The sequence below is a fragment of the Anguilla anguilla genome, chromosome 14, assembly GCF_013347855.1.
Source record: "Anguilla anguilla isolate fAngAng1 chromosome 14, fAngAng1.pri, whole genome shotgun sequence".
Lineage (NCBI taxonomy): Eukaryota > Metazoa > Chordata > Actinopteri > Anguilliformes > Anguillidae > Anguilla > Anguilla anguilla.
Genome location: NC_049214.1, coordinates 16,720,136 through 16,735,590, shown reverse-complemented (window position 1 = coordinate 16,735,590; position 15,455 = coordinate 16,720,136). Strand labels below are relative to the sequence as shown.

Genomic DNA, 15,455 nt, shown 5'->3' with positions numbered 1-15,455 from the left:
GTTTATTTTGGAATAATTGGCCTATGTCTCTGACTGTTTCATATTTCTCAGCCTCATAATGGCTTTCTTGACTTTCATTGGCACATATACCTATGATGCTATGTGTCCCAAAAGTTATGATGCCCTGAATTAGGGGGACTATTTATAAAAAAGTGCTGTAATTTCTAGATGGTGAAACCAAATTATATAAAAATACCCTTAAATAAAAGCTGTGCACTTTAACCACATGTGAATTGTTCCACATTATGGAGCTCACTGTATATGCATACATACACACACACACACACACACACACACATGTGGGTGTGCACATATATCAGGAGCACTTCGTGACCTTGGCCTCTGTCCTGCCATAAAAAGTAATTAACCACCACTGAAGTTCATTGGAAAAAAAACCCTACAAAAATATTCCCAGATTAATATGTCCTTGCCTCTTGGCTCTTCTGGCTCATACAACACAACTAAAAAAGAAATAAAAAGGGGATCAGGCTCATCTTGGGTGTAGCATGCTTTACAGCAGCCTCAGTGGAGAGCTTGCCATCTTAGACTCAATTTGAAACAGCAGTGAAGCAGCTGCAGATGGCTGAGTGATGACTGAAATAAGCTCCCTCCCATCCTGTTTTGAGATGAGCTGGGTACGTAACTCGCAGTCCCAGAGAGGGGAATAATGGGCCGGAGCAATCCTGCTGCTATCCCCTTCTCTGGAGAGGTGGACAGGGGGGCGTGGTCTGGTAGCCTGATCACTGACGACGCAATCACAGGACACCAGTCCATGACATCACCTCCTTCTGGTGTACGCTACCTCAGCTGCCAAGTGCACTTACATCGGTCTGAATGTAAGTGCACTTGACAGCTGAGGCAGCAAAGCCAAAGCAAGATCCAGCTAAAGAGAGTTTTTGGTAATATGATAATACAGATGCCATTACAGCATATTTTTAAATTCAGAGGAAAAAAGGAACACTGAGAGACAGGGAGAGAAGGAGAGACACCAGCCTAAGTTAAACTTATTAATAAGTGTGTGATGACTTATGACTTATTTGTGTGTAGTGGTGAGAATTTGACCAAACTGAGAACTAATGGAACACACAAGCTCTCCTGGTGCTGGGAGACCTGACAAAATATCAATCTCAGCAGGTACCCAACAAGTAGAGAGAGAAATATCTGGAGGCACACAACTCCCAATCAATCTCTTCCAATGCAGTCTCTCTTGAGCAGACCTACATCTAGTAGTATATATATATATATATATATGTGTGTGTGTGTGTGTGTGTGTGTGTGTGTGTGTGTGCGTGTGTATGTACTGAATGGAGAATGTTGATCAAAGAATATGTAGGGCTATTAAAGTATTCATATTTGCGATCTATTTTAGATTTTATTTTAATGATGTTATGTGCCAAATAGTGTAAGTATTAGTTTTAGTCGAGGCTTTGTTTTTTTTCAGTTTCTTACTTCTAAATACTTTTTGTCTGTCCTTTGTACATAACCTAATCTTCTGATTCTTCAGCCACTATCAGCATCTCTTCATTAAAAGCAGTGGCAATTTTGCTTCCTCTTTTTATGTGGAAGCAATTATAGCTAGTTCCTAGGCCCAGTTAACTATCTACAATATGCCCTGGGACAGGTGTGTTATCATAAATACATGAAAGTACAAAGCTATCTGAATGCTTTGTCTCTACTTCTAGGTGGCTCCATACTTGACTTAAGGCCATTTCAGATATTAAATGCACATTTAAGTCTGAACCTTCATTTACACTGGCACTGAACTTGAACTACCCTCTCAGCCTATGTGTCCATAAAGAGAATCTACCCAAGATTTGTGTATGTAAATTATTTGATGTGCTTGTGCGTGGAAACATTATTTATAATTCTCATTAATATGAAAATGAATTGCAACTATCTTGTACTGCCAGCTGCCAGTAGATGGCAGTATAATAATAACTAGATAGTGTATTAGCTGGAGGGGAGTCTGGATTCCTTGTCATGGAAAGCTGTTGGGCCCTCTAGTTAATATTTAATCAACACTCTTAATTACTTAATTGTATTGATTATTTGGCTCAATTAGACAAAATGATTTGAGGTCCTCAATGATTTTAGATTAAGAAGATTTTGTCTCCAGGAATGAATTATGGATCAGAGGGCATAAACAATGATGAAATAAAAAAGCTTAATAACTGATATAGAGAGATCCAATAAGTAATAAATTATAATAATACCAATAATAATTAGAGTGCACTGTCTCTTGTAATAAAAATCTAATTTTTTCAAACTTGAATCTTGTCAGTGGCGTATTTTTTGTTGGCTTGTACCACGGAATTTGACCATGATAAGCGATTGATTGTTTCATTAGTGATTTGAATGAGCCAGACGATGCAATCACCATCATCAACATCCCCTTCATCATCTCCATTGCCCCCATGATTATCATCACAAATATCATTATAAGCTATTTGAATAAACTTGTGGTCTACCGAAGGCACCGTGTGAGAAAGAAGTAGGGGGGCTGGAGACTTATCACCATGACAACAAGGATTCAAGACACTGATCAGGACATCTGTGACTCAAGGTCATAGCAGATAGCAAGTGACGCAATCTCTCCATGATGGGTATTCATGTGATGTCACTTGAGATCCTTGCCCTAATGGAAAACAGTCACAGAAATGACTGCAGTCTACCCTGCTGATGTTTCATCAGCTGTTATGCAATATTCTGTCATTAATGTTCACATAATGTAGGGGTGGCTTGTACTCTATGCTAATTGTGAAATACCACCCACTGAAACAGATTTGCCAATGCAGTGCTTATGGGTATTCCACATTGCGTTTAAAATGCAGAGAGATGATCTGTGAGCAACCACAGCAATTAAAACATGAGAGCTAAACACTGTCCCCATGGCTTCAGGAGGCAAGACGTTTCCCTGGGCACCTGGCTTCCCTGTCCGAGGCTCTCTTTCCTCCTCCCCTTCTCCCCGATGCATTCCCTGTTCATCTGTTCATTTCTCGGGAGGGAGAGACACTTGTATTACTCTTCCTGCGGGCTCAGGTTGGGTCCGTAACGCCATGGTTCTGTTCTGTCAGGAGCAATTGCTGCTGTCATTAATTCAGCTCGGCCCTCCGCTCTACCTCTCTCTCAGAGGGCGGCGACGCACGGAATACAAACAAGCAGCGCTGAGAGCAGGCCAGGGGGGCGGCCGTCTCCGCCCGACTCGCTCCGCCATCCGCGGCGCGTCGCGGTGCAGTGATGCCCGCCGTTTGCTCACTTCCCGCGTGCCGTTGCCCAGCGTCTCGCGGTTCAAGCCCGAATTGCTCGCCCCCCTTTATCTGGCTGACTGCGTTCGGCTGGCTCCTATTTGTGCTGAGCCAGGGGTGAGTGGCACGTAATAGCTCTGCTTTCATTAACAAAAATGTGGCACTAGGGGCGGCCTCTCTGGGGGCCTCGGCTCAGTGATCCTGTCAGCACGCAGCGCCACGTCCTGACTCGATCCGCCAACTAATGCCAACATTCATCACCGCGCCGGAACACCTCCATTCCGCATGCTAACCTTCACAGGAAAACATCAGGCCACAAGCCCCAGATCCACGGGGGTGAAATCAGGGTGCTTCGTCCTTGTGGCCGGCCATCGGCTCTTCTTCTGTGACTAACATTTGACTGAATATAACATTGTTGTGAACCTGAACATTATATAATATGGAAATATGGATTTCAACTAATGTCAAGCCTCCCTCAAAGTCGCAACATAGTGTTTCAGGAAGGTTAGCATGTGCCGCTGATTTGCGCATAACATTTGTTTATAATCAGTGGCCTTTGAAATACCACACTTTCGTGTCAAATAGCTGAGGCGAGGTTCCCATCTGAGCTGAACGGCTTCAACAATCACTGACACCCTGCAATGTGCACTGGGCTTTGATCAGAGCAGTGCTGAGGTTAGGCTCACGAGGCCCCTGACGTCCGTAATACAAACCAGATCGAGCTTTACTGTGCACTCTCTAATGATAACCTGGCCCTGAAACCTGTTTACAGAATTTTCAGTTCATAAAAAATGAATTCATTCAGACACTGGGAGGTCTGGGACAGGCCTATTAACATTCATTTGTTTTTATTTGTCTCAAGCTACAACCCATCAAAAGTTGGGAGCAGAATTATTGTTTTTATAGGTCTTGTAAACACACTGTTATGTAACACCACATCAAACTGAAAATTCAGCATGGTAACAACATGTAAGAGTGTGTTCTGAGTAATGTCAGAACAACCTGGGCATCTTTAATAATGTCAGCCTCATTAAGCTCTTCTTATTTCTAATTAAAGCTTGAAGAATATCTCAATGTACTGCATGCTGCATGAATACAGTTTTTTCTTTTTTTACTGAGAAAACAAAAACAGGTAAAAACATTTGCATGGTTACTTCATTTGCCTAGGTCTACTCAGTATCTCATTCCAGCATTTAACTCTCCAAGGGGTGCTAATGAATGTCACAATGTACCATACCATATTACACACTGTACTGCAACCACACAAATAAAAAAACGCATTTCACAAAACCAAACAAACACATTTTGCAAATATTCTAAAACAAATACTTTGCCTCACAAAACACACTCTAAAACCATGCCTCAGCAAAGGCAAGAACAGGACCTAGCTGGGACTGTAGTTCTGCAGGATGCCACCTGGAATCCAGGTGATTCTATATCACCCAGCACTCAGCCTACCTTGCGCTTCCCTACTCACACACTGTTCACTAGCAAAACACACTTTCATGTACACACAGGCATACACACAAACACTCATATGTCCAGATCTATACACATGCAGGCACCCACTCAGGTATGCACGTTTGCAGATATAACACACACACACGCACACACTCACACACACACACACACACACACACACTTGACAGGCGCTCACCGTTACCCGGAAGGGTGTGGAAGTGGCAGGCTCCATGGTGGGGGTCTTGTCCGTGGCGCTGCCGGGCATGCTCCGTCTCCGGCCGGAACGCTCAGGGGGGGAGTCTGGGAGACACAAAAGCACAGTTAGCACACGAGCGCACCCCCTCTCTGTGCTCTTCAGACAGTACATATAAACACTCAGCCACTCTTACCCAGGCTTGTAAAAATGACATGCAGGCAAAGAGGAGCTTTCCGACTCTACACTTTAATATAAACACACAGAGTGCACTCATCATTTAAGAGCGGGTTACCTTCCACAATGGCAACAGGAAGGCTCTTATCAAACACGTTGTCAGATTATGTCTTATTTAAACCAGGATAGAGAACATGGACCGTGAATAAGATGTCTCATGTGGTTTCCATTATCTGCACCTGAGGATTTCCTGCACATCTGAACAAAGGTCCCTGAGCTCAGCCTTCCCTAAGAATGCCTTTTAAGAAATCTACACATAATCAGGCATCCAGGTGTGTCAGAAGAAAATGCTCCAGCAGATTCCACTTATGGTGCTCAGTGAACTTCATTCACGTTCCAGGCATGTAGAACATCATAGCTGAGATTCATTATGAACATTACATTTTTAGTAAAACTATAAAATATAGCGGGGTGTGTCCAAAGAAAGACACTGACTAAAGCCTCTTTTTGACTTTTCAAACACAAGTATGATGATTCGAGAAACCGATATCACTATCTTCAGTTTCACTGTACATAAACTGTCCTTCCCCAGTCGTATCAATTGTACATCATCTGTGCTTCCAAAACTAAGAGTCCTTGATTTAAATACTGTGACCCCAACACCAAGGAAAGTACTCAAGAGAAAATCACTGTATCTTCATGAATCACACACTGTGTGAGATTCATTTCATGGTTTCACACAAGTGATTCTATTGCGATAAGTATGCATTTTCTTTATGACAGCAGGTGCTGGGATCCCAGTGCTTTCCTGAACTGGAACACTAAAGGAAGTGACGCACTACAGGTGTGAGAACATGAGTGGTGACTGGTGAAACTAGGACTGTCCAGATTTACATCATGATTAATAGCTGTGTTAGGAAATGGATAAAAAGAATAGAAAGGGTTGGGTAGATGTATATCAGCCAAAGCTACTGCAACCTATCTTTAAAATACACACAATATATGGAGTTGCAGTGTTTCTATAATCTCTTAGTCTAGAAGTAAAATGTTGCCTAGGGATATATCATTTTTGCAAGAAACCACAGGAAAGGAGAATGTCATTATGGAAGCTGAAGTTAAAAAAGTTAAAAAAAAAAAAAAAAGATATTAAAAAAACCATTTAAACATTATGTGCACTTCACTCCTATAAAAATGAGAAACATGCCGTTTGCATGTGGTAATACCTGGAAAAGCTTTCAGGTTGCATGTGCAATCTTGCCATGGGAAAACACTGGGAGGTATGAGAAATTGACATAACCTAATTGTGAATTCCAAAATGCAGACAAATGAAATTGCACTGCACCGAAGGAAGAAGGGAGAATGTTTCAAAGGAAGAAGAGAAGGGATGTCACTTTGATAAATGGGGGGTGAAAAAAGACTGAACCCCGCTGTGTACTGGCTGAGAAGAGACAGCCATAGGGGAAGATACAAAACAAACCGAGGATTAAAACTGGATGCAAGAGAGATTCAGCGGGCCATAGTTCTGCTGGATGTCAGGCACATCACATATCTCTTGCTTTATAATCAAAAAAACAAATGCTAAGATTTGATCAAAGAGTAGATAAGGATGCAACTCAGACATGTAGGAAACATTTTGTGCTACTTCCTAAATTAAAACTTTTACCTAAACACAAGCTATGTTTTATTGGTTTGGTTAAAGGTTGAATTTGTGTGGAGTACCTTATGAGGCTAAGATTTTGCACATTTTATTTTTTTTTTACATCTGAGAGCAGATAAACTCAAGACAGCCAGTGGCAAACACAAGCGTTAAAACTCACACTGAGCAGACACAGCAGGTAAGGAAGATTTGTTCTGTGGTGCTGGTAATACCCAGGAGCAAATGGTCACAAAGGCTTCCCCCATTAATGAAATATAGATGTCTACTATATAAAAAATTGGGCCTTTTAGTTCAGGTCTGCATTCAAAGGGGATACACAGGACCGAAGAGACAGCACAAAGAATTAGCTTCGTTCTAGCTAATTAACCCTAATTAATGCAAATTATAATGCGCTCCTCTCTGATTAACTCATTAATGTCCCTTACCAGAGCAACATAGTAACAACTACATTATTATAAGCTAATTATAAACTTTTAATATTCTTACAGGAATTATGGAAAACCAGCCAGCAGGCAAATAACAATCATTACCACAGTAATCAAAGTCATTAGAGAACATTATGACAATAAGACCGTTGTTTTCTAACTTCTAGTTCAATTCAGAAACATGCAGTTGTTCATTTTATAAAGAGCCAGACATGTCAAGACACTTTTTGGGACCTCCCACGTCCTGTCATCTGCTCTTAAATGATGATTAAGAACACAAAGATCAATATGTTTTCTGTGCAGGTCAGCAAAGCAGCGCCCTCTATTGGTGGAAACAGCAAAGGTACGCAATTTTATTGGTGGATGCCCGGGAGGGAACTAGAATTGCCCTGTCCAATGAGAGCTGACATTCATCATGCCTCTAATTTCACTCCAGAAATTATACCTACACATATCTTACAGGCATCCATCACAAGTGTCTATGTGCTCCACACATACTGAGCTACACATGAGGGGTCTACTGTTCAGCAGTGAGCTTCTATGGTTCCCTGGCTGGGGATAAATGCGGCTAAAATGAGCCCAGCAGAAAAAGGCTTGGAAAGATCAGAAATAACATAAAAAAGAAAGACCTGTAGGAAAAAGATTAACTAGTGTGCGTATCTTTGTAGAATTCAAAGCAGCAGTAAGAGATAAGAGGGGGACTCTGGCCTCTGCTATATTTCATTGCTTCATATTGTATTTGTGGGTGGGCCCAGAGGAAAAAATGCTGTGCTTTTGTGAAAGCAGTAACGAACTGCAGCGCTTCAGCATTTCACAGGAAAAGCCCGAGACCCCCAGAATGCACAGTGAACCTTTTATAGAGAACAAAAAAACATTCAATAAAGATTAATATGAGTGACATAGATGAGTGGTCTGTGACTTTATGGAACAATGTGAGCATGCAGAGATTGCATAAATGACATCCTGTCAGTGTCACATGACATGCTGACCCATTCACTGCCCCGCTCAACAATCAATGTTAACCCTTTTGTTTACTGGCTTACCTTAATGCATTCTATTTTAACTGACATTTGGGAGGCAGCTACAATGCGTAATACGTTCAACATGCTTACTCTTCTGAACAGCTTCCATTGAGAAGTGCAGGTCGGATGTGGCTCATGGTACAGCAGGGCCTCATCTGGCACAAGGAAACCCTGCCCACCCCCTGGTCATGTGCCCACACCCTGCATGTCCTACAGTTCATTTCAACTGCCGCCCGTTCAGAAGTGCTTTTATCATTACTTGAGAAGATTAAATCAGGGCATGGACACAAAATAGAAACAAACACACACACACACACCGAATGTGGGGGAGAAAATGTCACAAATTAAGCAACAAACAGACACAGATGACTGTGCCTTTTTACAGTAATTAAAAAATAATTACAAAGGAAATGAATCAGTAATGCTGACCGTAGTACTATTTAATCATTTCTCCAATTCTTTAAGTTGAGTGTGTTGGGGGCATAAGACCCAAAGCAAAAACAACCTATTATTACTCACTGGGCATGGGTAGAGAAAAAAAACCCACTTTATTTCCTGTCACCAGATCTGCCTTGACTGAATGCAAATCAACAGCCACCATAACCCAGTACACAAGACTGAATTCCAAAACAAACGAATTCATAAATCAGTATAAGGAGATCAATACTATTGAGAGTCTTTCTTCATTCCTGACTGAGTTCCAATATCATGCAGGTCAGAGGACATGATTTTTCACCAAAACAGGCCTTCATAATACAGTATTTACATAAGGAGCTGTAATGCAAGAGTGAACAGAAAATGCTTGATTTTCTTAGACAGCTGTGCAGCATTTACTTTTGCTTACAATATGAATTGCTGTTTTGTTTGGTTAACTTCACACTTATTTGGCCTCATTCATGAAACATGCGTATGATCATATTTGATCATAAGCTGTGTGTAAAAAGTTTCCACGAACATTTCAGTATTCATCACTTTTTTCTTATCTGTATTTGTTCATGGTTGTTTCCTTTTGCTAATCACATGAACAGAATTGCACATAAAATTCACAGTCAGCATTCATCATCTCATATACCTGTGATATGCACTAAAACAAAGGTCTGCACATGTGTCATGAATCCCATATAATTTTTTTCATAGGAATATTTTTCTGAACAAATGCAAGAATAATTTAAGAAAAGTTGATTGCCCATTGATCACAGTTGGATCTTCTGTTTCTTTTTGGTAATAATGCAATTTTTATCCCTGAGACTAACACTGATGCTCTTATTCACAGGTTAAGAGGACCTTTTAAGAGATTTAAATGTAATGCACCTACATTTGTTGTTACAGCATGTCACACTGTAGTGCAAAAATGTTTTTCCCTGTCATAAACAAGCCATTTGCATTTTTTTGGATCTTCCTGTCACAGTGAAGAAGAAAACAGTTTTATGATTAATTAGCTTAATGCAACTCATTCAGTCTAGTTATGCATATATGTTCTGTGTTCTACAGAAGTGTTCACTGAGGGATTACATCTAATGATCCTCTGGTTGCAAGCACTGAGCCTTAGCCACTATGATATGGATATATGCGACTTTGTGTCTTCTCTTATAGCCTCTTCTCTTCCCAAAGAAACCATCAATCCAGAAAGCTGCTGTACCCAGTTCCACCGAGAACAAAAAGGTAGAAATCAATTCAAGGTTGTTAAGTCACTTTTAGAAACAGCAGCCTCTTGGACCTCAGTTAGTTATTCTATTTGACTACTTAATGAGGAAAAGATTCCTGCCTCTCGCCCAATGCACACTGGGATAGGCACCCCCGTGACCCTGCCCAGGATAAGCGGGTATAGAAAATGGATGGATGGATGGATGGATGAGGAAAGAAAAACCTCCCACAACAGGGAAACATGAAAGGGAGGTTTCAAACAAAGTCTTATCCCACTTAGTATTTTTTTCTATGATTGGATGAGTGAGCAGATATAAACAGCAAACTGCATAGAAAATCCCTTTATTCCTGTTCCAATAATTACAGGAATTTCTGTGCATGTGACGTTGTCACCTGAGTGACTCAAAAACAAATAGAACACACATGGTCCAAGAGCAGATGGTCTCATCATTGTCTAATTAGAAAGTTATATTGAGCGTTATCTATGACACAGTATAGGCCATTTTTAGTTTTTCTCCAGGCTGTTATGGAAAACTCTTCACCATTCTGCCCTCTTGAATTCTATTCAAATCCATTTTACTGGCATGAAAAACACAAGGCCTTGCATTGCAGTGCAGTGAAAAAACACTGACAAGAGTACAATCAATAACAAGAAAATTAACAATATTTTTTTTCTCATACACCATGTTAAAAAATATATTTCAAAATATTTCTTTCAGAATTTTGTATTTCACACTTTGCTATATATTTCTATGTTGAAGTTTAATCGCAGGGTGCCTAGGTTGCCCATCACTACCCTGCACCAGTAGCATAAACATGCAATATGGTACTGAAGGTATTTACTGGCTCTTCATGCTGTCACAGGACACAAGCTTCTGTGTTAGTCCTGTCTTCAATCAGCTGGGTACATCGATAATACCTGTACAGCCAAAATTATCAGTAGAACATCCAGTATCCTCATACATTTGCAATGAGGGCCAAAGGAAAGCCTGACTGCAGAATAAACACGGCACAATCTTTGCAACACTGAAAAGCTCTCTCCTTCAATGTGTACACAAGCACAATGTGGAGGCCATGGAAAGTAGCTGTGAGTGAGTGGAATGACAAAGTCACCTCTGCAACCACATTCATTACTTCAGCTTGTCCTTGAATGCAAACGGCAAACATAAAACCCATTTATTCTTCATCTCTGGTGGAAATGACTATTGAAAAGATCGAATAAGAAAAGCTCTTTTCATCTTGTGCCATATTACATGCACTTTTCTTCAGGTCATCAGCAGCCTACCGCTCCCCTCAGTGTCAGCCACCGTTCTCCTGGTGATGAAGGACAATTTTCTCTGTGTACCGTTTCCACGGCAACACCGGCAGCTCCTCTGCCGGTTTCAGTGTCTACCCCGACTGAAAATGAGACGGTGGCCAAAAGGCAACTATACTGACTTTTCCCCTCATGTGTACTCTGTCCGTTTACAGTCTTGAATTTGAGGAACTCTCCCCAACTCCAAATTGGTCTCATAGCACTTCAGATATAGCACTGTTCAGTATATTCCTCCATATCCATACTCCTATCTATGCATATGCTCATATTAATATAGTGGATGCATGTGTGTAGAACCTGTATGATTTTTGTAGCATTTTGGAAAGATCTAAATAGACATGTATGCAGGAGGTTGTGTTAGTGAGTTTGTGAATGTGCATGAGTTCATGTACTGTATGCGTGCACACTGAAACATGATCATTACTTGGTAAAAGAAGAAATAGTTCAACTGAAACACACAATGGGCCCCAATGTTCAATGACTGTGACATCTTCATAAACAAATCCCAGGTTAATATGAACATTACATTAATGTCAAATGCAACAAAGAGGTCTATTTAAACATTACAACTTGTATATTTAGTATATTTTATGAATACGTTTTCCCCACACAATGTGAAATGAAACATGAACTTATTGAAGCAACATTATGAGGTAGCTATGACTCCTTCCACACCGCACACATGTTGTGCACGCACACACCGCCTATTGCTGCCAGTGGCACTTCTGGCATACCTTTTTCTGATGCAATGACACAAAGACAGACTAAATTCTGGAGAAGCACTGGTGCAAATGGGAAAAGAGGGGCATCTGAAACCAGTGCTATTATTTTAACAACATTAACAAATGTGGGGCACAGTGAGAGCATGATCCATCAGGTAGGTACAGAATAGGTTTATAGGTATAAAATAGGTTTGAAGGGCAAAATGAGACCCTGCAGATGTGATAAAATACCACCGTTCCATGCGTTTGCACTAATCCATACCTGTAGATGATCAACCCTCCCCCCTTTCTACCTATTCAGGAAAAAAAAAAACGGCATAAAAATAAAAGCTAGGTGCAAATGTCCTTGCATCTGTCTGCACTGCCCTTGCAACACCACCATTTTTGCTAGTGAGGGGCTTTTTGGATCCAGGAAATAGAGCCCTTAAAATCCCTCCCGTATGGTGGCGAGTCAAGGAAACTGTTTGATTTGAGAACGCAGCAAGCTGTAGATTTAGGAGCATAAACTTTTGAACTAAAACTGAATGGAACATTTTTGATTTTTGAAAGGACTGTCTTCGGGGTGAAAGTGTCAATATCTGTCAAAACACTTGATGATACCCAACCTAACGGTCACAAATGATTTCTGCAGTTTCTGCTTAATAAATTTTAATAATAATGATCATAGAAACATTTACAATACCGGCACACAAATGTTACTCTATTTAAATTTTAGATTACAAATGAAAGGTTAACTCTGCTGCATCTGCTCACACTTAAACCCCACCTCTCTCTTTCTCCCTCTTGCTCTTGCTCTGACTCTCACTTTCTCTCTTTTTCCTAAGTCTAATGCCATATTAACCTTTATTAGTACAAGGTCAGATAACACACTTCCTGTGAATGTCCAGAACCTTACCATCCAGGAAGGCTACCCTTTCCACTTTAGAACATTCCAGACTTTCCAGTCAGACACTGAGAGCCTGCATGCATAGTTAACCCTCGCACTTCTAGGCTGGACAAAATTGCAATTGTACTGTATTTAATGTAGAGACAGTAAAGGGGGGCGCAGCCAGAATATACAGGATGGATATTAATTTGTGTTGTGTAAACATCCTTCAGTGGCTGAAGGCACAGCTGTGAACTGTAGTCCTCCTCCGCTCAGCCCTTCTAGAGCTGGGAACATGTGAATTGGGAACCAACATGAGTAGCCTTATTCAAACACCGCACAAACTGTTCACTTGACTTTTTTCCCTCACTGCTTTCCTTTATTTATCAAATTAGGCAAGTGCCCCATTTACTGTTGAAGTCATCTCATATCTGGTAGCTTCCGCAGTTTGTCCTTGTCAATCAAACTGTTTTCTGTCACGCAAGGAGACAATGGCTCAGGCTAAATGAGACAGCTTTGCATTTTTGGAGAACGTGCTGCTCTGCCTAACCGTGAGTGCAGGTTCTAATCAGGGAGTGGGAGGAAGAAGTCATTCGAACAGAAAGCAATTGAGAACAGTAGCAAGCGGCCAACTGGAAATAGCATAAACTCTGCATTTGAAACTACTCCCCCCGCCCATTTCTCATTTCTTCCTGACTGTAAATCTGCTCAGAATTGATACGAGAGAGAGAGACAGCGCTCATGCAAGGAGGCAGTCACCATGTGGCTAATCCTCCGAAGACAGCGTTTGGACTCAGTAAAGAGCACAGGGCACACGAGAGCAGAACCCTGCTTTGTTTTGTTCCACTTTTAAGGCAAGGCAAGGCAGCTTTATTTGTATAGCACATTTCATACACTGGGGCAATTCAAAGTGCTTTACAGAGTGATAAAAATACAGTAAAGGTAAAAGATTTACAATTAAAAATGACAAAATTACAGACAAGAGATACAAAAGATAAAATACTTAAAAAGTAAACTAGTGCAGTTCAAATTAAGTGAAATGTGTGTGTGTGTGTGTGTGTGTGTGTGCATGGGCTCATATTTCTTTGTACAGAGATGTAAGAAGTGACCAACGTGTGTTATGAAGCAAGATAAAAATGCTTATCTTCCATTCACTCCTGAATGCTGCTGTCACACATAACTCCGTCTTGGAATGTAAATGAAAAACATTTCTCCTGTTTGAGGCTATTCTGGGGAATGACTCTGAAAGCTAAGAGTACATGTTTCCCAAATGGTTTTGTTCCATGTTATGCAAAGTCCCCCAAGAGCCTTATATCCACAAATTAAAAGGTTTGTGAAATGCCTAGATAAAGACTTTACAATTATAAGAGATTTACATAAACCCTACTCGGTGGAATGGGCTTTTAAACCCCCAAAGAACAAAAAGGACAATAACTAATTCAAGTACAAATGAAGAGGACACTGTCTGTGTAATTACCTTAACGCTAACTGAACAATTTGCCTGGCATTACAAGCAAAGGGCCACTGCTCAGAACACGGCCCCTGTTGCTGGGCACTGCATGTCTACACACGCTTGCATACCTCCCATTGTTCAGAAGTCAAACTTTCTATAACTTCTGAAGTTGTGCGAGGGATACCAGATAAATGCCACAGAGCAGCACTGTAGATCTACACCAAATAATCTCCTTTGGTCTAGCAGTGGACCCAAAATAAATGCACTTATTACTGCATCAAAAGTATGCTGTATAAGTCTGTTTACTTCTTAGTTTTAATATTGGTCATGGAAGAAGAACCATATCTCTAATTTGTGGTAAAAGGTGAGTCAAGCCATTTAGAACCAGATTTTGAAATGAGAAAACATACTAAAAAGCCATTAAGAGTGTTTAGAGGTCATTTAAATTCTCCAGCATAGAGTTATCCATCTTATTCTTATTATTGTCTCATTATGATCCCTCTTGGGATTCATGTTAGTGTACCGGCACTGCAAGTGGATAGTCTTTTAGAACCAAAGTTGCTGTAATTGCAACATGACCTGGATGCTGACCAGAATGAACCACATCCTGACTGTTCTCACAATTTTATGAGCTGGATATGACAGCCAATCCCACATCTACCCCCCTTTAATTTCCATTCTATTCAATATTTAGGAAGTGATATCATAGGACAGGACCCTTTATGTGTCATCAAAATAGTATCAAAATGTTATACATCCTGTTCTCTTGTTTCAATGATTAAGGGTTTTGTTATTCTGAAGGACCTGTGATAGCAAAACCAGTAAATAGCACTCTACTCAGTTACTTAGTGCCCTAAGGTCACAATGTGTTGTTACCTTGGCCATCAGTGATCCTATGGGTGTATCTGTTGCCATGGGAACAGATGAGCGTTGACTGATGAGTGACAGATGAATTGTGGCAGTTGCCAGAATCCTTCCTCTACATCACTTAGAACACAATCGAAAGGAAAAGAAAAATAAAAACAACTGGATTCCTGAAACAATGTCATTCATGCTTCATTAAGAAAATCAGCAATGCAGTGCATAAACAAGAGGCAAACTCCAGTGTCTGCAGGCATTTTTTTGCACCTGACGATGGTGTGAAGTGGTCAAAACATGCACATGTGAATCCTGTATAAGTATAGGTGAAAAGAACTGGGACTCTTGAGCATTGCTACTTATCAAGAGTTTCTGCAGTAAAGGCCCAGCTGTCTGTGTGGACTAAAGAAATCACTTC

General features: G+C 40.7%; 1 protein-coding gene across 7 annotated transcripts in view; it reads right to left on the bottom strand.

Annotated features, from left to right (window-relative positions):
- dab2ipb (DAB2 interacting protein b) overlaps window positions 1-15,455 on the bottom strand; it is a 191,504-nt gene that overhangs the window by 108,551 nt on the left and 67,498 nt on the right. For 4 of the 7 annotated variants that reach the window (XM_035390340.1, XM_035390346.1, XM_035390342.1 and 1 more), the window contains one exon: window positions 4,903-5,006. In XM_035390340.1, coding sequence (XP_035246231.1) covers window positions 4,903-5,006 — 104 coding nt within the window. Of the gene's footprint in view, window positions 1-4,902; window positions 5,007-15,455 lie in introns of those variants that run through there. The other 3 variants (XM_035390341.1, XM_035390347.1, XM_035390343.1) reach the window with 1 other exon arrangement.